Source organism: Penicillium cinerascens (genome assembly GCF_028974065.1).
Source record: "Penicillium cinerascens strain IBT 15544 chromosome Unknown contig_6_segment0_segment0, whole genome shotgun sequence".
Taxonomy (NCBI): domain Eukaryota; kingdom Fungi; phylum Ascomycota; class Eurotiomycetes; order Eurotiales; family Aspergillaceae; genus Penicillium; species Penicillium cinerascens.
The window spans coordinates 1656072-1675050 of record NW_026695295.1 but is presented as its reverse complement, the minus strand read 5'-3'; the positions used below and the strand labels follow the sequence as shown (position 1 = coordinate 1675050).

The window sequence follows — 18979 nt, the reverse complement described above, 5'->3', positions numbered from 1 at the left end:
TGTCGAAAGATTTCCTCATCGCCCCCAGCGCCTGCAGCCCTTCGGCCCTTCGACCCCTCGGCTCCTCGCTCCCCTAAATCATGTTCAGTCCTCAAGGAACCCTCGAATTCCCCCAAACAGGGCTAAAAAGGGCCAAGAAAGGGTTTGGGGCTCGGGCCACCGGGAACCGTGACTAGCACCTCGTGTTATGTTCGCGAACTTGGCAAGAAAGTCCGGGGAAAGGTTGCAGTGCGAACCAGTCACCGTGCAAATCGCCCGTGCGACTCTGAATTGTCGGATTCCATTTTGCTTCCGGACCCGTATCCCAGTTCTACGGTTGGCGGTTCACGTATAAACCCCTCGATTGCTCGATTGCCCGATTGCTCGCGTGCGAGCTGTCTCATGCCCCCCGACAGTCACTTTTCACTCGATCGAAGGCAGCACAGTTGCTTTATTGATGTGATCAACGACCCAACAGACATCATCGGACTTACGCCCTGTAGACCCACCCGACCGCATTGTGCATCCGATCAAATAAGCAAATCAGGAGCTACTTCCTGAATTGGCCACGAGCACGCGAGCATGCGACAGTTCGGAGCCCATCCGAAAGTTTCAGGCTCTTGAGAGGAACCTGAAAGACGGTCAGAACGTCAATGCCCGATCCCACTGGGCTGTGCTGCATGGCCGTGTCAGATTCCCAGATTCGTCTACCGAAGCCGTATTTATAGAAATGGGGCATTCTTGGCTTGGCTGCTGGTGGGGGGCCTTGTTTTTGCCCCGGGACTTGACGTGGACTGTCGCTCGACTGGTCAATCGTGACCATTGCCCTGTTACAGCCCTGTACGCCTGACTGGTCAGGCATGAACTAGGGAGCTCCAAAACTTTGAGGAACCAGGTCATCGCACACCGACCGAGAGGTCATCGCACACATCACGTGATATTTACCATAATTATGGCCCGTGCTCATCGCAACCCTGTAAATTTCTAGGGTATGCCCTGGTAACCCGGTAATTTACCCACACATCCCACTTATTTCTCCCCCACTCTTTCTAACTATCAACCTATCTACCATGGAACGCGCTATAGATTATACCTGGAGGGCTTATGAGGATCGTACACTCTCTGAGCTTCTATAGTTTGATTCTACGCCCGATACAGAGGATATAAGCGGTTATGTCGACCCGTTTGGCAGCGGGCAAGAATTTGAAACCGCAATTCCTGACCCAGACGAGGTAAATATATATTCACCATATTTATTTCCGAACTAGTTTATAATTAATTATTAACTAATTTCAAAGGCACCTAATATTCCCACTCCCTTAACCTTTCACCTAACTCACGCTATATCAGCTGCTGTGATTGAGTACGTACCTTTGCTCCCAGAGTATCCCGAAACTCATGATGATGGGTTTGCGTATATCGTGAGTATCGATAAACATAAACCAGAGGAGCTACGACGTATTATGAAATCAGTAAGTTATAAACTAGCTTATAACTAATTATAAACTAGTTACTAATAAATTATTAGACACAATATGCTATAGGTGGCTTTGGGGACACGAAGAATATACACTCTGCATTCCTTGGCTGCCAAACAGAGCGAAAGCGCTTTAAATGTAGCGGTATAAAGAGCTGCGAGTTTCTTGATCCTAGACTCTTATATCTAGCCTATACAAAAGCGGATAAAGATCTATGGACCCTGATTATAAGCATACGCCAAGAGATCGCGGATTCCTCGCTTTCGGAGGGTAATGGAGAGCTACAGCGTAATAGCATTAGGTATGTAAACTAATTCCGAATTAGTTCTAAACTAAACTAACCTCTATTTAGGCTATATAACGCAATCAAGAAGAAGTTTCTTCGGGGTGTCGCGTGTAAATTCTCTCGTCAAGGTTGTGAACCTATATTTCGCTAGCACTATCACGATGTAAGTCCTATAACTACTAGTAAATAATTAGTTACTAACTAGTTATTAGAACGTATCTAGCATGCATAGCTATTATATAAGCTGCGCGAATTCATCACGAGAGAACCGTCAAGATCACTTCTACACTTCTCTAATCCTAAAAGAGAGATCACTTAATATAGAACTTCTATAGAAGCTTCTAGCCTCTACTTATTAGCCTAGACCACTGACTTGCGGAGTGATTGAACAAGCGGCCTCAAGGAGGCCATTATGCGGTACGAATCAGTTCTAAACTAGTTAAGACCTAGTTACTAACTAGATTTAGGCGTCATTTATCCTTAGGGTTAGGGTAAAATCCAGAGCTATGGCGCTTATAACGTTATATTCTAGACTTTTATCCCGCTACTCCCTAAGAGATACCTATACGCAATATTCTACTCTCGTGGAAGGCATTCTTATCCACCACCGCCGCCTACAAAAGCTCTATGGATAATCGCTAGCGAGGTCCTTGATCTAATTTGCAAAAATCTAGACCCAGACCTTAAGCTAAGTATGTTTATATATTTAACTAGTTTTAAACTACTTATAAACTAATTACTAACTACTTATAGGCATATTCCTACGTAGCCCTGCGCTTCGTGAATTCTGCAAACAGTATAAATGCAAAACGCTATCATAGATCTATTCTAGCTTTGCTAAGATTAATAAGGTTTCGGCATTACTTTGGAAACAACGAGCGCTGAACTACCCACTCAGTAAAGGTATAGCTAGCCTACGCCATTATTTAGAGGCCAAACCTAATCTAAAGGTAATCTATCTAGTCAAAAGCTAGTTCTTAACTAGTTACGAACTAATTCTTTCTTTAGGAATATATTCAAGAGATCTATGAAACTTCAGAAGGGAATTTTGTCTTCTGCGCTTTCGCTAAGTAGCTTCAATTTCTAGCAACGCGCGATGCTATCGAGGTTAATATATCTTATAAGCGGGTGAAAGGAGATATTAACGAGGTAATATTCGCTACAATGCTTATAGACTATGGTAAAAGTAAGTAAAGACGCTATTAACTACTTAAGAACTAATAACTTACTAGTTCCGGGTTAGTCATAACGCTCTGTCGTGTCTTCACTGACCAAGAGAACTCCGCGGGATATAAATTTATCTTCCGGATGGTTTTCGAACTTATGTCAAGGTCAATAGGGAGACCTATTAGGTTTCACTACCTTTATGGGGAAGGTATCAAGGCAATTGTTGGTGATATATACCTAAAGCAGATCTTTAGTAAGTGAACTAATTGGAAACTAGTTACTAATTAGTTACTAATTAGTATAAAGGCTTAGGTGCATTCCTTCAGGACCAAGATACCGAGAACAATCAACGTTCTCCAACCTAGCACCTTATACGGATTATGATCTTTTGTGCTATCCATTTTATGCGAACAGTATCAAAGATCTACCCAAATCGACTAGATAACTCCCACATAGAGCGTCGCGAGCGTCTAAATGGGCTACTTTTATGTTAAACCGAAGATAATTATTATAGGCTACTAGACCTTATTAAAGGTAAATAACTAGTTCTAATCTAGTTAATAATTAAATGCTAACTAGTTTTAGAGTAAGATCCAGACCTTAAATACTAGGTTCGACAGAAGAGACACCCAGTAATTGCAGCAGGGCTTTGTAAAGCATACTTAGGTGTTCGCCCTGAATTCTTCTCAAGATTCCGGCCTCATACGAATGCAGTTGAGCAAAGTCATAATAAGTCCTATACACTAGGAACTTATGATTCATTATTAGGTGCTATAACAAAGTAAGAATCAAGTACGAACTAATTTATAACTAGTTACTAACTAGTTGTAGATCGTTATACCTCGATCAATAGGATCTTGATCAATTAGAGAATCGAGATACTTTCGGTATTCATCACCGCTATCAAGCTAATGATATTGAGGCTCGCTTTGGAAGGAATCTCCAGCGCGAAGCTAGAAAAAGAGAGAAAGCAGAATAGAAAGCCACTCATTATAGAGACGAACGAATTCAGTTTGATATTGACGATTAAATCCTCCTTAAAGCCTCATCTTCTAGCTTCGTATTTAATATTGAACGTCGGTCAAGGTCAGCTACACCACAGTCAAGATCGAGATTAGCCACACCACAGCGATTAAGCTCTAGAGGGGTTACACATAGCCAGTCTCGGTATATATTTAACTAGTTTCAAACTAGTTAAGAATTAATTACTAACTACTTCTATAGTGCATCTATAAGTTCTAGTCTTCGTCGTACAGCAGCGATTAACTCGCAAAATCGTGATCATTTAAGCGACCTTCGAGAGCTCGAAATTCAGCAAAAACGCCAGGAGATAGAGGATGCTCGAGAAGAAAGACAAATAAAGCGCTAGCAGTTAGAGCTTGAGACTAAAGAACAAGAACTAAGGGTTACGAAGATAGAACTAGAAAGGTAGCTTGTTGCGGCGCAACTAGAGTAGATAAAGAGAGGGAACTAGTTAAAACCTAGGTAAAACTAGTTCTTAAAGCAAAAATGCAAAATACAAAACACGCAAAACACCATAAAGAACTAGTTAAAACTAGTTTTTTTTTAGTTCTTAATGCAAAAAGCAAAACTCCAAAACTCTATAAAGAACTAGGTAAAACTAGTTCTCAAAATAAAAATGCAAATTGAAAACCATAGAAAACACCATAAAGAACTAGTTAAAACTAGTTCTTGAAGCTTGATAGCAAAAAAGCAAAACCCACGAGGAAAACTAGTTTCAAACTAGTCCCTACGCCTCATCCTCTGATAGGACGTACTCCTGACCCTGCTGATTGCGAGGGTCAGTGAAAAGACCAAAATGCTCACAAGTGCCCTTGACTTCGTTATGGCAGCAGACTAAACTAGTTAGTAACTGGTTTAAACCTTGTATTTCTGGAGTACTCACGCTTAGGTTGATCAGTGTCTTTGCAAACCTCACAAGGCACAGGAAGCTTCATCGATCGAACGGCTTGACGCATTTTGGTAATATACACCTAAGAATATTAGTAGAAGAACTAGTTAGAAACTAATATATCGCGATACTTACCGATCGATCATTCTTGAGAGGAAGCTTAGGCAAAATCTCTTCCTTTGCCGCCTCACGCTCATCGTAGGCCTCCATGATCTCATTGAAAAACTCTATAAACTAGTTAGTAATTTATTCAGAAATCCAAATTAACTAGTTCTTAATTAGTTGTAGCACTTTCTGATAGCACGGAATTCATCAGCTTGGCAAGGGCGACCACCAAATTCCTCGCCAGTCAGAGACACTTCAGGATGCTGCTTCTGAACGTGCTTGCGGAGGTTGTTGGTGGAGGTAAAGAGAGTCTATAAAGTAGTTAGCAACTAGTTTAGAAAGGAGCAAAGTGAGGAGTAAAGTGAAGTAAAAGTAAAAGACTTACAGCATTTCCACAATCTTCAACTCGACAGTATCTCTCGCCAACCTCGATGGTGCAATAGCCTTTGTTCTGTAATATCAATTAGCTTTGCAGCCCAAAACCAGTTCGGAACTAGTAAACTGACGTCTTTAGTGAGAGAAGGGAGCTTCAGATCTGCCTTCGACAGGTCAAGGTAACGTTGGAAGTTTGGCTGTAAATCTGTCAGTTTGAAAGCCCCAAAACCACTTCAGAACTAGTAAACTCACATTTTTCTTGACTTGGGCCATGATGATGATGATGATGATGGAGATGATGGAGATAATAGAGATAATGGAGATGATGGAGATGATGAGAACCAGCTGTTTACTAGTTCAGAGGATGGTTTTGGAGATGGTGGAGATGGTAGAGAGGATGGTGAAGAAGAGAAGGATAGTGAAGAAGAGAACTAGATGTTGTCTAGTTTTATAGAAGGATTATAGAAGGAAGAGTCCGGATGGGTAATTCCGTAAGGGTAATTCCAAAATTACGAAGGATTTACGTTCTTCCAGAAAAGTGGGGCAAAATAAAAATAAAATCACGTGATGTGTGCGATACACCATGTGTGCGATGACCTATATGCACAAAACTTTGTACAACATCGATGGATACGCGCTTATTAGAACCCATATACCCCAGTTTCAAGGGTCCAGACATCGAAGAGAAATGTACTCTGACTTTTTTATTGGAAATCTCTTTCTAGATTTTTGGAAGATGGGCCGAAGAGATATCTCGGAGATGAGTTTAAGCTAAAAAAGTTAAGTGGAAATGAGCCAGGATAATGTTTCCATTTGCAGTCTGTTGCTACTCCCTACATGCTATGTTTACAATTGCGAGATCCATGATTCCTTCTAGGCTCCCTGTGCAAAAGATCTACAAGGTGATGTACAACAAAATTCAAACTATCGATCGCGCCGATCCTCCTTTCGCGCACCTCGCTCGCAAACCATAGCCGCAACGCCCTCCCCAACCTCCGTCCCCAGGGCTTCAACCCCCTTAACAACCCCCTCCCGATCACCCCTTCCCATCTCCTGGCTCATCTTAAACTTGCCCTGCAAACGCTCAACCCGAACCTCGATTCCAATAATATTCTTCTTCAGCATTTCAACATACGAGTCCAGCGCCTCATACACCGCCCATGCAGTAGGCTGCTCTCCACCGCCCATGCAGTAGGCTGCTCTCCACCGTATGACCCATCACCTCGGTCTCTGCATGCCGCGACAGATCATCGATCTGCTTAGCCAGAAATGCACCCGTTGCCTCGGCCTTGGAGTCGCAGTACACACTGATCTTGCCGTAGGCCTGCATGGCGGAGTAATTCCACGTCGGGACGAGTTTGCCCGAGACGGGCTTTGGTTTCTGTGTAGATTTTAGGGGTGAAATAGTGGTGGTGCGGGCCATTGAAGAGGACTAGAGCTTCATCGGGGAGTTCGAGGGTGTTTGAGCCTTGTGCTCGTTTCTGCGCGAGGGCTTCCATTAGGGCTTTGGCTTGTGGGTTATGCTTTGTGACATGGCCGCGTAGGATGCCATTTTCACTGTCATCGGGGCTGTCGAGGATGAATGGGATGTGGCTGGATTGGATATATACGTGTTCGTCAGATTTGATGGCTGTTGGGAGGACGCCGAGTGGGTTGTCGTGTATGAATTGTTGGAGGAGTTGGATTTCATCCTCGGCGTGTACTGTTCTCAGATACATCTTGTATTTGGTGGTCTGCAGATCAAAGTTGATACTTCGACGGTCCGAATTGATATCTATGGAATTGTTTATAGAAGGACTCATGGTGGATCAAAACCTTGGGGTTAGAATAGTTTGAGAGCTTCTAGTTCTAGTTCTTGGGCATATTGTAATCAATCGCCCCAGCAATCTGGATATCACCATAGTATCTTGCAGCGCGATTTCGAAAGCATCCCGACAATGTCAGCTACTCATGAATCTTCCTGCATATCCGCTGGTTCTATTTAGATTAGTTGCGGCGCTACGAGAAAACCCAATATCGACGTTACATCTTGGTGTGCTCTCATCTGGAATCGAGGGTACAAGGAGGAAATTGGACCGAAAATATGGAGAATACTTCAGCCAAGCCAAAGCATCACATTTTAATATATTATCATGAGTAGGGATGATAATCACTTGTCACACCAGCCAAAACAAAAGGAAACAATGTTGTACAAGAAAAAACATGCATACAACCCAAGAACATGACGCCATGCCAGCCTCAAGCACCAGACACCCATAGGAAGGCTATAAAGCAGACCCAGCACCGCTATATCATCTCATGCCATCCCGAAGTAGAAGCTCACGTAGCGCGCGAAATCAAACCATCCACACCAAGCTTATTCATAGTCCCCTTCTTAAGGTGCAGTGTTCGCTCGATCTCCACAGACGGCATCTTCTGCACATCGCGCATCGTCAGCGCCTGGTGGATCATCAAAGCGTCCATATATGATCGGCCCGCAAAGTCTGGGCGCCCCATCTGGTCGATTTCTTGCTGCGCGGCCTTGGTGATGCGATCGCGTGCGGCGGCTGTGAGGAGAGCTGGGTTGGAGGCCGTTGGGAAGACGGTTTGCATAGGGCCGCGGCTGAAAGTTGGTGAGCCGGCGTAGTTGCCAGAGGGGTCGACGGGGCCGAGGGAGCGGAGGGAGGCGGCAAAGTCGGGGTCGCGGCCGTCGAGGTCGATTGCTGTTGGGGTTGAGTGTTAGTGTATTGTTTTGTGAAACTCAAGTGGAAGTGGGGTTTTCCTTCGATTGAAGGCAGGACTGGAAACGGGAAGGAGGGAGTGCATACCGCTGGATCTTGTAACGGAGGGCGGTTCCTTAGAGTGGTATGTCGGACCTTGAGGTCCAGAGCTTGGAGGCTGAGAGGGAGGGGGCGACGGCGCAGGCTGAGGAGTTGGTCCCTCGGGAGCTTTTGCTTTTGTTTCACTCGGAGGTGCTGTTGGAGCTCGCGGCGGGGGCGCGGCCCTTTTAGGATACTGGCGCTTGGCTGCACCAGCAGCCGCTCTCGCGGGCTTTGAAGCGGAAGAGCCCATCGAAGTGAGTGAGGGTGGGGAAATGGGAGAGTGGGAAGATCTGTTTTGGTGAGAAGCTTTTGCGGCGGGAAATCGGGGACGGCGCGGAGGTGGGACTTGGCATTCCCGCTGTCATTGCGCTGTCACTGACCACTCAAGTGACGTCAAAATATAATCAGTCAATACAGTGCTTTGTTGTGATGGAGGATCAAAGCTGATATTTGAATCTACATTTACTCTTCCAATATGGAAGTTGAAGTTATTAGATTCGTCGCAGGGAGGTATTGTTTGTCCTGTAAGTTACTGGGTAACTGCTGCAGCTGATCTACAGATTAACATCGTACGGATTTAGAGGACGGTCATGAAAGATCTAAGCACTACAAGATTGCTAAACGGACATTCTTACTCTGCTATGCTCCTTAGTAGAGCTGGAACTGTGAAATGTTGGGAGTCGCGGGTGCAACGTATCCTCATGCCTCCCAGAGCACAATGGCATTAGCTTTAGACGATGTATGAGTGACCGATACCTCGTTAGGTTTGTATCCCAGAGAAAATCTATACAGACTATTCGACTCATAATTTTGATTCTCTGGAACAAGACGGATATCATCAAAGATAAGATACACACCGATCGACGGCCATGGACAGCTATACTAGACAGCCTCAACAAGAAATGGATAGATGAGGGGATGAGAAAAGCCCGAGCATTTAGCGAAGGCCAGCAAAGCGGCGGCCCTGGACTTCACCCAATGCGCGGCTGCCGCTCAAGAATGCGACCGCGCCAACGGCCGCCGCAGCGGGCAGGATCTGGAACAGGTTCCAGGAGGTGTAGTAGAGGAAGAAGATACCCTCAAAGGCAATAAGGGAGCCGAGGAACAGGGCGTGGGGCAGAGGAGCGGACTTGAACGCGGTGGGAAGGTGGTTCACATTGGCGCCGAGCAAGAGCCACTGGATAGACACGTTAGTCAGGGCTTCAGAATATGACACAAGGTAGCTTACCAAGCCAGCCAGAACCGGGAGGGTGGCCCCGACCATGGCCACAAAGGCCAGGGTGATGACGATTGTCGGGTTGCTCGGAGCATCCCTGAAGATATGGTGGATCTCAGGCAGCTTGCCGTACCGCGCGGGCTCAACGGTGGGGATGGGCACGTTGAGATCACGGTCAATGGACAGCTTGAAGACGGAGTTGTCATAGGGCTCAGAGCTGCCAAAAGATCCGATAACCACACGGGCATCGATGGGGTCGGCGTGGTGGAGGAATTGAAGCGGTAGCTCCCTCTGGGTCTAGACAGCTGTTAGCTATTTCCCCGCAACAACTTTCCTTGGGTCGCATACCAATTCCACTCGAGACTTGCCATTCTCCTTGACGGTGAAGGGATAGGAGATGTCCAATCCAGTTTGGGTATCCTGCAACAACAGGAAAGCTTGGTGTGGTCGCTTCGCCGAGCTTCCTTCCTGGGTGGTCAAGGTGACGCGCAATGTATCGGCACCGGAGAGCGAGACGGCTTTGGACAGCGGCTTAGAGGAAGAGAACCTAGAGGAATTCTCTGTGAGCTTTGAATCATTTCAAGTCAAGAATCCCAAAAAAACCCACTGTTCCTTGAATCCGCCGTTGATTCCAGCGCCCTTGGGTTGAACTGCCACGGTGGCATCAGTAAAGCCCCAACCGGACGCAGCGGCCGCGGGCAGAGCAGCTGAAGCCAGCAGACAGAAGGGAAGAGTGGCCTGCCACAGATGCATCTTGAAAGCAAGCAAAAAAACCAAAACCCAATTGGAAAATGGGGAGTCGCAAAGAAGACGTAGTTGATCGGGGAGGCGTAGCAGAATAAGGCGGAAGGGCGATGAAGCCGATAAGCGCCGATCGACTTAGCCCTAATTTCTTTTCTGCTCAGACTTCACCTTCTCCGCATGACGAGTCGCCGCTCCAGGCCTGGCCGCTGCCTCAATACCAGCAGAACCCAGGCAGCAGTGCCCTGGACAATAGAAGGCTATATATTCCCGGTGGTCGAGCCCTAACTCGTGAGTGTCGCTGCCTCGCCAGGCCCTAAATCCCCGGTGCCCTACCTCGACTATTCTGACGTCGGATCCCATGATCTGCGCTCCTTGTTCGACGCCTGGCCACTTCTGGCTTTTTTTTATTGCTGAATGCTATAGACAGCTTTTCTGCCTCCTATTGTTCCTCATTCCCTATATTGATCCCTCGCTATTGAAACTATTCACGTTGCGTTTCACCACTGACAATCACTTGGAACTGAACCAGGCACCTTCACAATGCCACCTAAAGGCTATCGTAAATCAATGCCGGGACGCCTCAATAGCACCATGTTAACTCCCTCACGGCGGTCCTCCCGTGTCCCGGCCTCCAAGTCTTCAAATCCCAGTCCCCAATCCTCCAAATCCCTCGATCTCTCCTCCACCGACCCTCCCGACTCTTCATTCAACATTCGTTTTTACGACTCCAAAACCCCCTCCAAAACCTCCTCAACAGACCTCAGACACGGGAATGGCTCTCCGGATACCCCATTAAGTCGTCGTCGAACTTTCCAAGCTCGTCCCTCCCGACTTTCAACTGTTTACACGCCGGCCGTGGAGACCCCGAACTCGAATAAAAGCAGTCGACGAACTCGTCGCTCAGCAGCGATCGAGACACCACAAGATCATTTCTCAGAAGACGACTTTGCCGAGACAGGTTGGACACTTGAACAGTACCTGGGACTCGGATACGAAGAAGACATGGCCGGCCGGACTTCTCCCACCAATGCTTCCTCCCTGGGGACCAGGACCTCAAGTCGTGTCCGCAAGCCGACAGAGCGATTGATGGAATCCCAAGTGTCCCATCTGAAGCTCCATAAGAGGAAGGCTGCTCTTCCGGCACCGCATCAGAAGCAAGCCCCGCAAAAGGTCCAGAAAGACAACCAACAGGCCTCTATTGCTTCCAAGGAGATCGCCAAGGCCAATTCCGTGAACAAAGGAAAGGAAGTCCAAAAGAAGCCCGAGCTCTTGGGAATCGAGATCGATGACGAAGAAGCTTTTCACAACCTGTACCTGCTAACTTCGGAAGCCCTGAGTGACGAATTCAAGATTAAGGATGATCCAGACAAGGTCATTGCTGATGCGCGTGAGTACTGGGCAGAGACCGAGGCCAAAGCCGCTCAAGGTGTCCAAGGTGACGAGGCCAAGGCCCCAGAGGCCGATGGCATGAAGAACGACAAGCGTGTCAAGCCAGTCAAGGCCGCCAAACCCGTCAAGCCTGCGAAGGCTGCCAAACCTGTAAAGTCTGTGAAGGCTGCCAAACCTGTCAAGCCTGTGAAGGCTGCGAAGCCTGCCCCAGCCAAGATCACCATGAAGTTCAAGAAGTCCACCCCTCCGAGTATTGACACCGATGGCTGGGTGAAGACCGGCCGTGTCAATGACAGTGGCGAGGAGATTATTTTGACACCTACCGATCATAGCCCCTACCGTTCTCCCCACACCTACGGGGACGATGCGCTTCCCTACCCACCTGTGCGCTCGCGTTCCGACCAGCAAGTTGAAGACGACACCGCCCTCGGTTTCCCTCCGCTCATGGGTGACCGCAACATCCCGTTCGACGGGGAGGCCCAGTTTAAGCAGGAAGATGTCGCCGAGGAAAAAGCTCGTGTGAAGACGTCCTCCAAGGCGGCTACAAAGGTGGCCCCAAAGACCGCTTCTAAGACCGCTCCCAAGTCTGCTCCTAAGACGGCTTCTAAACCTTCTGCGGGGTCCTCCTCTAAGAGCGGTTCTAAAATCTCCGCCAAGACTGGCCCAAAGACCGTTTCAAAGGGCATTCCGAAGACCTCTGCGAAGACCTTCACGAAGGCCAATCCTACGACCACTTCCAAGACGTCCGCCAAGCCCTCTTCCTCCGCCACCACCAAACCCGTGTTCCAGCGCCTCACGTTGAAGCTGAAGCCCGCCACCGCGGAAGAAATCCAGCGCACTTCGGATGAATCATTCGATGAGACGATGAGAAAGACCCCACATAAGACCACGAAGAAGCAGTCTACCATCGCAAAGGAGAAGAAACGCAAGGCCGAGCTCATTTCCGACGAGGTGGAGGCCGAGAAGCCTGCGTCGAAGAAGTCTGTTCATGAGAAGTCTGCCCCTGCCACGTCCAATGACACTGCCGGCCTTGTTCGTGCCGCTGAGCCGTCCACCAAGATCACTTTCCCAACTGGCCGTGGTCGTGGCGTCTCTCGCGCCGCTCCCCGTGGTGCTGGCGGCACCCGAGGGACCCGTGGCGCTCGTGGCACTCGTGTTTCCCGAGGCCATGGTCGCGGCGCTGCAACTGTAACTGCAACTGCAACTGGAAATGATACTACTGCTGGCACCAGTACTGATCCCGGCAGCCATGGAGGACGAGGCAGTGCCCGCGCAGCCCGAGGCCGTGGCCGTGGCCGTGTCCATGTCCGTGTCCGTGGTCGTGGTCGTGCCCGAGCTGTTTAACTTCACAACAGCACTCAAAGCCCATCCGCCACCGACGCCGATATATGTATACGAGGAGGCAAACCTGTTCCGGCGAGGGAGTCTGTCGGCTTCAACCGCACTGATGAAGATGAAAACGTTTACGAAGAGAGGAACTCGCATAGCGTGGTGTTTTGAGTATGATCTGTCCCATATGACATATCGATCCTGTGACCAATTACCAATACCAACTATTCTCATCATCTTCCTGCTTGTAGTCTTGTAGGCTTTATATCTACATCAACCAAAATGCAACTTCACGGGACGAGTGAATATTTCTGCCTTAGGCACCAAATCTCCGCCCGACCTCCGTCTTTTCTCCCAAGCAAAACACATTCGTCTCAACCCTGGATCTCCGGATTCAACTCAATACAAAATGTCGCCCAAGGCACCATCTGAACCGTACATCCCCCGCCCATTGCCTCAACAGCAGGCGGCGCGCGCGCCTAGGCCGGTGCCTCCGAAGGGGCCGGTCGATATTCGGCAGACGACGGAGTATAAGTCTGCTGTGCGGAAGTATGTATCGTTTCCCCTGATCGAGCAGCAGCTGAAGTCAACACTTTGCCTTCTGCTTGGATCTAGAGATGGGTTCGTTGGGCTGTGCTGATGGGTTTCCTAGATGGACGAGCGCGATTGTGGCGCTGCCCATTGTGATGTACACTTCCTGGATTTTGTATGAGCGGAGTAAGTTTTCTCCTTTTGTGCTGTCTTGTTTTGAGTTCCGAGTACACTAGGCGTATAAGGAAGCTTGGGGTACGTTCTGCTTGCTAACATGGTCTGCGATAGTTTATGGAAATAAGAGCGTGAAGAAGCTGACGCTGCAAAAGAAGGAGGAGCCCTCTTCCTCATCCTAGCAGGGCATGGAGGTCGGTATGCCTATTGCGGTAATCTACGGAGACAGGCAGACTCTTGGTGGAACGCACCAGGCTTGTACATTACTTGAAACCATTTATTCTTGACAGCATTGCATTCATTCCATTCCTGGGAAAGGAAAAGAATTTCTATAATTGTGCAAAGGGACTAGCATCCACTCCAAGCGCAAATTAAAAAGAAAAGCACAAAATATCAACATAATTATCGTTCCTTTTATAGACCCTAACCATCCCATCTCACCAGCCTGCTGGCATACAAAAGCAATAAGATGTTTATAGCCCCAAAGATATGTGGACGAAGGCAAGAAATGAAGGGAAATATAAAATGCATGGCTCCACCGAAACGTCAAAACTAATCAACCAACTCAAACGCTTACGCCCTGCATAGGGAGTTGATCTCCCGGCCCGGCTGAATGAGGCACTGATGTCGACCCACCGCTCGTGCTGGTTGGTTTGACGCTGCGCTCACGCATTCGGCGGCCCTCCATCAACCCGCGTAGACCGCGCTTCTGAAGCCCTATCACGCTGCTCAGATCGCCGGTCCAAATTTCTCGGGAGTTGGTGTCTCGACGACGGTGGGCCCGCGAGGCGGCGCGGCTTTCACTGTCGCTGACGAATTCCGAGTCCGATTGGCTGAAGTCAGCGCTGGAGGCGGAGGTTGCGGTGCTAGCGTTGCTCGTGGAGTCTTCGCGGTCGCCCTTGGCGCGGGAGCGGCTGCGTTGCTGGGATAGGTTTGTATCGATACGGAGGGAGGGAATACCGCGGGCGAAATTGGCTAGGTCGCCTGTGCTGCTGGATGCCGATGGCGCGGTGACTCCGTGCTCGGTGTCGGATGAGTCGGAGGCTAGAAGGACGCTGTGTTGCGATGTTGTGCCCTCTGACGCACTGGGTATGGAGTCGTTGCCCACGGACTGCGCGCCGTTGAGGGTTTCCAATGTGCCGCCTAGACCACCACCAAATCCAGTGCCTCGGCCACCACCTGCGGCCATTGCAGCTGCGTTGAAAACGGCGGCGGCGTTTCGTCCATCAAGAACCTGATGCAATCGTTCCACGGTTGCTTCCAACAGGCCGTCCACTTGGTACGGCCGCGCTAGCTGGAGGAGGGAGCAGAGAATTTGCGGGGTGCAGAGGGAGGAGCCCGGGGGAGGAAGGGCTGACGTGTACAGGAATTGGACCAACACCTGAACCGTTAAGATGGTGTGAGGGAGGTAGAGCACGCGAGGTCGAGCAGTCGGAGTGAGGCCGTGAGCAGAGGGCGCCTCAAGGTTTTCAAGTAGAGCCTTTGACGGGACAGCAGGGTTCACTGATGTTGTCGCATTGGAATAATTGCTGTTCTGTCCGGCCAAAGGGGTAATTGTGATACTTGAGTTGCGGCTAGGTTGCATTTGACCAGGACGAAGCGTGGCACCGTCTGCGATGCCGGTTTCTGAAGACTCGCGGAGGAGCTGAATGAAGTATGGACCCCATCTCCGGGCAAGCAGGCGGGAATTGACCGAGATTCGCTCTCCGCCAAGAGCTTGCAACTCCATATCCGACATTTCATGCAGTGAAAGAGCCAGCCTGCCTAGTTCATCGGATGCTGCGGACAATGGTCGCCCGCCCGTCGTCAATTGGGTCAATTTCCGTTGTAATGATGCGGGCACCGAGGGGGAACTATAAGACTTGTATCCTGTGGTGGCGGCGGTGCGCGACGGGTTATTGTAGAGTCCAAAGGCCTCCAACTCCACCACACACAGGTGCGAGAAGTTGATCCGGCGGTGATTGTAATCATCCACCAAGCTTCGCTTCCGGTGACCAAGAATCACGAAGGAGCTGCGACGCGGCCAGAGGATGCCGCGATTCCAACTGCCGTGGCCAAATACAGAACCGCCGGCATCGATGCGCCCCCAGGTCAGAGTCTTCAGGTCGAGGGCCCAGAGTGCATACTCTTGCTTTGAGGAGGTCAGGTAAGTGCCACTGACAACGAAATGACCGTTAATGATGCCACCATTGGGGAAGCGCAGTCCGGGTGGAGATGCTTGACTCTGCATCGGTCTCTCGACAAGGCGCCCGTCCGGCAGGCGCACCTGCAGCTCTAACTTGACATCCAGGAAGTTGTAGTTGGAGTAGATCAGCATAGGGCAGCCCGCCTTCTCGGAATGCTCAGCCGGCTCATGTGTATCCCGGTCTGACGAGGCAGAGCCGACCTCTGAGACGTCCATGCCAACCAAAGGTGCAACCACACTGCGATAAGCGCCGCAACTGCGCCCGAGGGGGCTGGTGTTGGTCCACTTCAGACTTCGCAGGTTAAAGACGCTAATTTGTTCGATGTAATGGTTTGAGCTGTCCTGGCCACCGACAACCACCATTTCAGCACCTCCAAAGCCATCAATGTCCACCCCGATAGAGCCTTGATGGGGGTTCGACTCAGGGTTATGGTGAATGGCCGACAGCGGTGCACTGGCAGAAGTGAAACAGGCAGTGGACGGAAGAATCGTGGCGCAATGTGCGTATCGTCCTTGCGGCGACTCATGCGCCACAACTCGAGTCCACGCGCGCGACGGAACGTCGAAAATGTGAATATCAGACATGACCACGACCTCCGACTGAGTTTCCGGGCCATTTGGGTTTGACGGGTCCTTGGGCGTCCCGGGAGCGGGCGACATGCCACCATAGCAGACCAACTTATTATCTCCTAGAGCGCATACACTGTGGAAATACCGCGGCGGTGGAATATCTCCGACCGGTTCGATCTTGGTCCAGTGCCGGCGGATCAAGTCCAGTTCGTATAGGTCGGAGGTCAACTGCGGACTACTGCGCGAGAGGATCCGGCCTCCAAAGACATACAACTTATCGCCCAAAATCGTTGTGGTGGCCCCAACTAGGGGGCGAGGCTCCTTGCCAGTGGTTCGGCGGACATTGCACACCAGGCCGGACAGGTTGATAGGTCCGGATGAGGACTGCTGGCCGAGAGACGGGGATAACCCAGCTGCAGAGGGCTCCTGGGGGCCTGCATCTAGGTACCCCAGACTTGACTGGCTCCTCGACATCATGGCGTGCGTCTTGGGAACTCCGCACCGTGTTCACCAAAATCGTTCGTCTGTGTTGTGCTCTACTCTCAGATTCACCTGGTCGATGTCAGACGCGCATATGCAGAGCCTGCGGGTTGAAGGTGTGTAACGGTCGGAATCTCTCGTGCCCGCTCGTAAGTACCGCTGCGGCTCGGATCGTGGTTCTGTGGGGCTGGATTCAGGAACAGGGGGTGGGTTTTTCTTGTCCTCGCCGTCTCGAGGCCGCCGTTGAATGGCGCGGAGGAGGCCGTCTGTCTAGCACCGAGATCGAGTCTAGGGGAGAATCGGTGCGTCACAAGGTGGAGAGAAAGTGACAGAGAGTCAACGTTGGCTCGGCACAAAAAAGGCGGTCTCTACCTTTTTCCAGAGTGGGGTTGGGGGCCGGATGGGACCGCGCTGGTATACTTTGACCCCTGACTTGAGTTAATGTAGAATACTATCGCCGTCGATAGAGACGATGCGATAGATTTGGATTTTAGACTTATGTCAGTAGCCCCTTACTTCGGCCATGCTGAACTTTCTGGGTATCTTATCAACAACGAGTCAATTTACTTCGGAGTAATCACGCATCCAGTAAGGAGAACGAAGATAAGTGGATCTGACCTAAAGAACCCTTCAAGATAGCCAACGCATATCTCATTTGAGATGCCTTTTACAAGACAAATCGTTCCGATTAACGTACGTCGAAGGATCGTAAGCCACAGAGGATACTCAACCCGGAAAAATACAAGTTTGATCATACATCTACGCTGTATAAAATGGCGGGTAAAGCATATCATATTGGTATCGTATAGGCTACCCAGGCCAGAACTATACATAAATTCTTTTTATTTTTCACATCACATCGTAAAGCCCATTCTTTATTGGGGAGCCTTAGTGAAGCGGAGGTAAGGCTTGACCTCACGGATCTCGCCGAACTTCCTCCTGGCATCCTCAGTGGAGACGGGAGGAGGGATGACAACGTCGTCACCGGGGAGCCAGTTGATGGGGCAGGTAACACCGTGCTTCTCAGTGGTCTGCAGAGCGTCGATGACACGCAGGACCTCGGCGGTGTTACGGCCGGTGGAGGCGGGGTAGGTCATAATCAGACGGATCTTCTTGGAGGGGTCGATGATGAAGACGGAGCGGATAGTCAGAGCCATGCCCTTGGAGTCGACGTTGGTGGTGTCCTGATAGTCGACCATGTCGTAGGCGTAGGCGACCTTGCGCTCGGGGTCGGAGATGATGGGGAACTTGAGGTTGGAGCCGGTAACCTCGTCGATATCCTTGATCCAGCGGTGGTGGGACTCGACGTGGTTGGCGCTCAGACCGATGAGCTGGACACCGCGCGCGGTGAACTCGGGCTCGAGCTTGGCGAAAGCGCCCAGCTCAGTGGTACAGATGGGAGTGAAGTCATCGGGGTGGGAGAAAAGGATGGTCCACTTGTCACCGATGAAGTTGTGGAAGTTGATGGGACCGTTGGAGGTCTCGGCATCGAAGTTGGGGGCAGTAGACCCCAGGCGGAGACTGGATAGAGTAGTCAGTAATCTGGGGGCAGGTATGTCGGGGAAGTTCCAAGCTCTTGCGAGTTTGTGAGCGTGTGTAGCGGGACACGTACGGAGCAGCGCGTTCAGCCATTGTGATTGATGTCAAGGATATATAGGAAACAGAAGGTGAGCAGAGGCCAAGGAGGGGAATGGGGACCTAAATAATAGCCCAGGGAGCCCCTCCTGCTTGCGACGAGCTCAATAACTTACCTCATCCGGCCTTGCCATTATCACGCAATTGCCCACCGCCCGGGGCAGAATGTCACTGATTGGGCCCATCAAGTGGGCTGGTTCGTGTTTTGGTGTTCCTGATTCCACTCGGCTCCAGTTTGAAGCCCGACAGGGCGACCTAGCGTCGGTTTGCGTGGGTTTGGGGTTCCTCGTGGTTTGGTTTGGGTTTGACCCTCCGCGGCACCACCTATACACCTCTCCCCGTCTCTCTATACTCTATCTCTACTTACACCTCATTGGAATTTTACACACTGTCTCTACCCGATAGTATAATGGGTACTACTTTAGCTGAATCTACCGGCCGAGCCATTTGTATTGATGTCAAGCCGGCCGATAATCCCCCAGCCGGAACCAATGGAGATTCGGCGGGATGGCGTAATTTCCGGGCGTCCCCTTTGTCGGCATTAGTAACCCAGTATCACTGCAGATCCCGTACGGGTTTCGGACAGTGCCACTGGCACTCCCAATGGAATCGCTGCTCCTTGT

The 18979-nt window shown here is 50.1% G+C and overlaps 8 protein-coding genes across 8 annotated transcripts; 2 read left to right on the top strand and 6 right to left on the bottom strand.

Annotated features, from left to right (window-relative positions):
• Positions 1-4660: 4660 nt before the first annotated feature.
• On the bottom strand, positions 4661-5575 carry N7498_006610 (uncharacterized protein; the record flags this gene model as incomplete). The annotated part of the gene is made up of 7 exons (XM_058453672.1): positions 4661-4767; positions 4817-4904; positions 4958-5049; positions 5127-5238; positions 5313-5378; positions 5434-5499; positions 5555-5575. The coding sequence occupies 7 exons, from the start codon at positions 5573-5575 to the stop codon at positions 4661-4663; spliced, it is 552 nt and encodes a 183-aa protein (XP_058307863.1).
• Positions 5576-6226: 651 nt separating this feature from the next.
• Positions 6227-7074, bottom strand: N7498_006609 (FMN-binding negative transcriptional regulator; the record flags this gene model as incomplete). Its single annotated transcript, XM_058453671.1, has 3 exons — positions 6227-6498; positions 6578-6683; positions 6736-7074. Coding segments are annotated over 3 exons (717 nt in total), but the record flags the coding sequence as incomplete, so codon positions are not given.
• Positions 7075-7621: 547 nt separating this feature from the next.
• On the bottom strand, positions 7622-8409 carry N7498_006608 (uncharacterized protein; the record flags this gene model as incomplete). The annotated part of the gene is made up of 2 exons (XM_058453670.1): positions 8110-8409; positions 7622-8004 (listed from the first exon to the last, which is right to left on the bottom strand). Exons 1-2 carry the CDS (start codon positions 8351-8353, stop codon positions 7622-7624), a joined length of 627 nt encoding a protein of 208 aa, XP_058307861.1. The 5' UTR covers positions 8354-8409.
• A 521-nt stretch (positions 8410-8930) lies between these two features.
• On the bottom strand, positions 8931-10136 carry N7498_006607 (putative oligosaccharyltransferase subunit ribophorin II). The gene is made up of 4 exons (XM_058453669.1): positions 9927-10136; positions 9668-9866; positions 9332-9616; positions 8931-9280 (listed from the first exon to the last, which is right to left on the bottom strand). The coding sequence occupies exons 1-4, from the start codon at positions 10070-10072 to the stop codon at positions 9041-9043; spliced, it is 870 nt and encodes a 289-aa protein (XP_058307860.1). The 5' UTR covers positions 10073-10136; the 3' UTR covers positions 8931-9040.
• Positions 10137-10603: 467 nt separating this feature from the next.
• N7498_006606 (putative GPI-anchored cell surface glycoprotein) lies at positions 10604-12796 on the top strand (the record flags this gene model as incomplete). The annotated part of the gene is made up of 1 exon (XM_058453668.1): positions 10604-12796. The coding sequence occupies one exon, from the start codon at positions 10604-10606 to the stop codon at positions 12794-12796; it is 2193 nt and encodes a 730-aa protein (XP_058307859.1).
• Positions 12797-13190: 394 nt separating this feature from the next.
• N7498_006605 (uncharacterized protein) lies at positions 13191-13668 on the top strand (the record flags this gene model as incomplete). Its single annotated transcript, XM_058453667.1, has 3 exons — positions 13191-13330; positions 13434-13498; positions 13601-13668. 3 exons carry the CDS (start codon positions 13191-13193, stop codon positions 13666-13668), a joined length of 273 nt encoding a protein of 90 aa, XP_058307858.1.
• A 383-nt stretch (positions 13669-14051) lies between these two features.
• On the bottom strand, positions 14052-16715 carry N7498_006604 (putative regulatory protein Ral2; the record flags this gene model as incomplete). The annotated part of the gene is made up of 1 exon (XM_058453666.1): positions 14052-16715. One exon carries the CDS (start codon positions 16713-16715, stop codon positions 14052-14054), a length of 2664 nt encoding a protein of 887 aa, XP_058307857.1.
• Positions 16716-17596: 881 nt separating this feature from the next.
• Positions 17597-18353, bottom strand: N7498_006603 (peroxiredoxin; the record flags this gene model as incomplete). The annotated part of the gene is made up of 2 exons (XM_058453665.1): positions 17597-18242; positions 18334-18353. 2 exons carry the CDS (start codon positions 18351-18353, stop codon positions 17597-17599), a joined length of 666 nt encoding a protein of 221 aa, XP_058307856.1.
• Positions 18354-18979: the final 626 nt, after the last annotated feature.

Bases quoted from the DNA above. Each gene is read 5' to 3' on its own strand.
- N7498_006607 (XM_058453669.1), bottom strand. From the start codon at position 10,072: ATGCATCTGTGGCAGGCCACTCTTCCCTTCTGTCTGCTGGCTTCAGCT. The intron at 9,617-9,667 runs GTATGCGACCCA...ACAGCTGTCTAG, and splicing joins GCAAGTCTCGAGTGGAATTG to ACCCAGAGGGAGCTACCGCT. The intron at 9,281-9,331 runs GTAAGCTACCTT...GTGTCTATCCAG, and splicing joins TCCCGGTTCTGGCTGGCTTG to TGGCTCTTGCTCGGCGCCAA.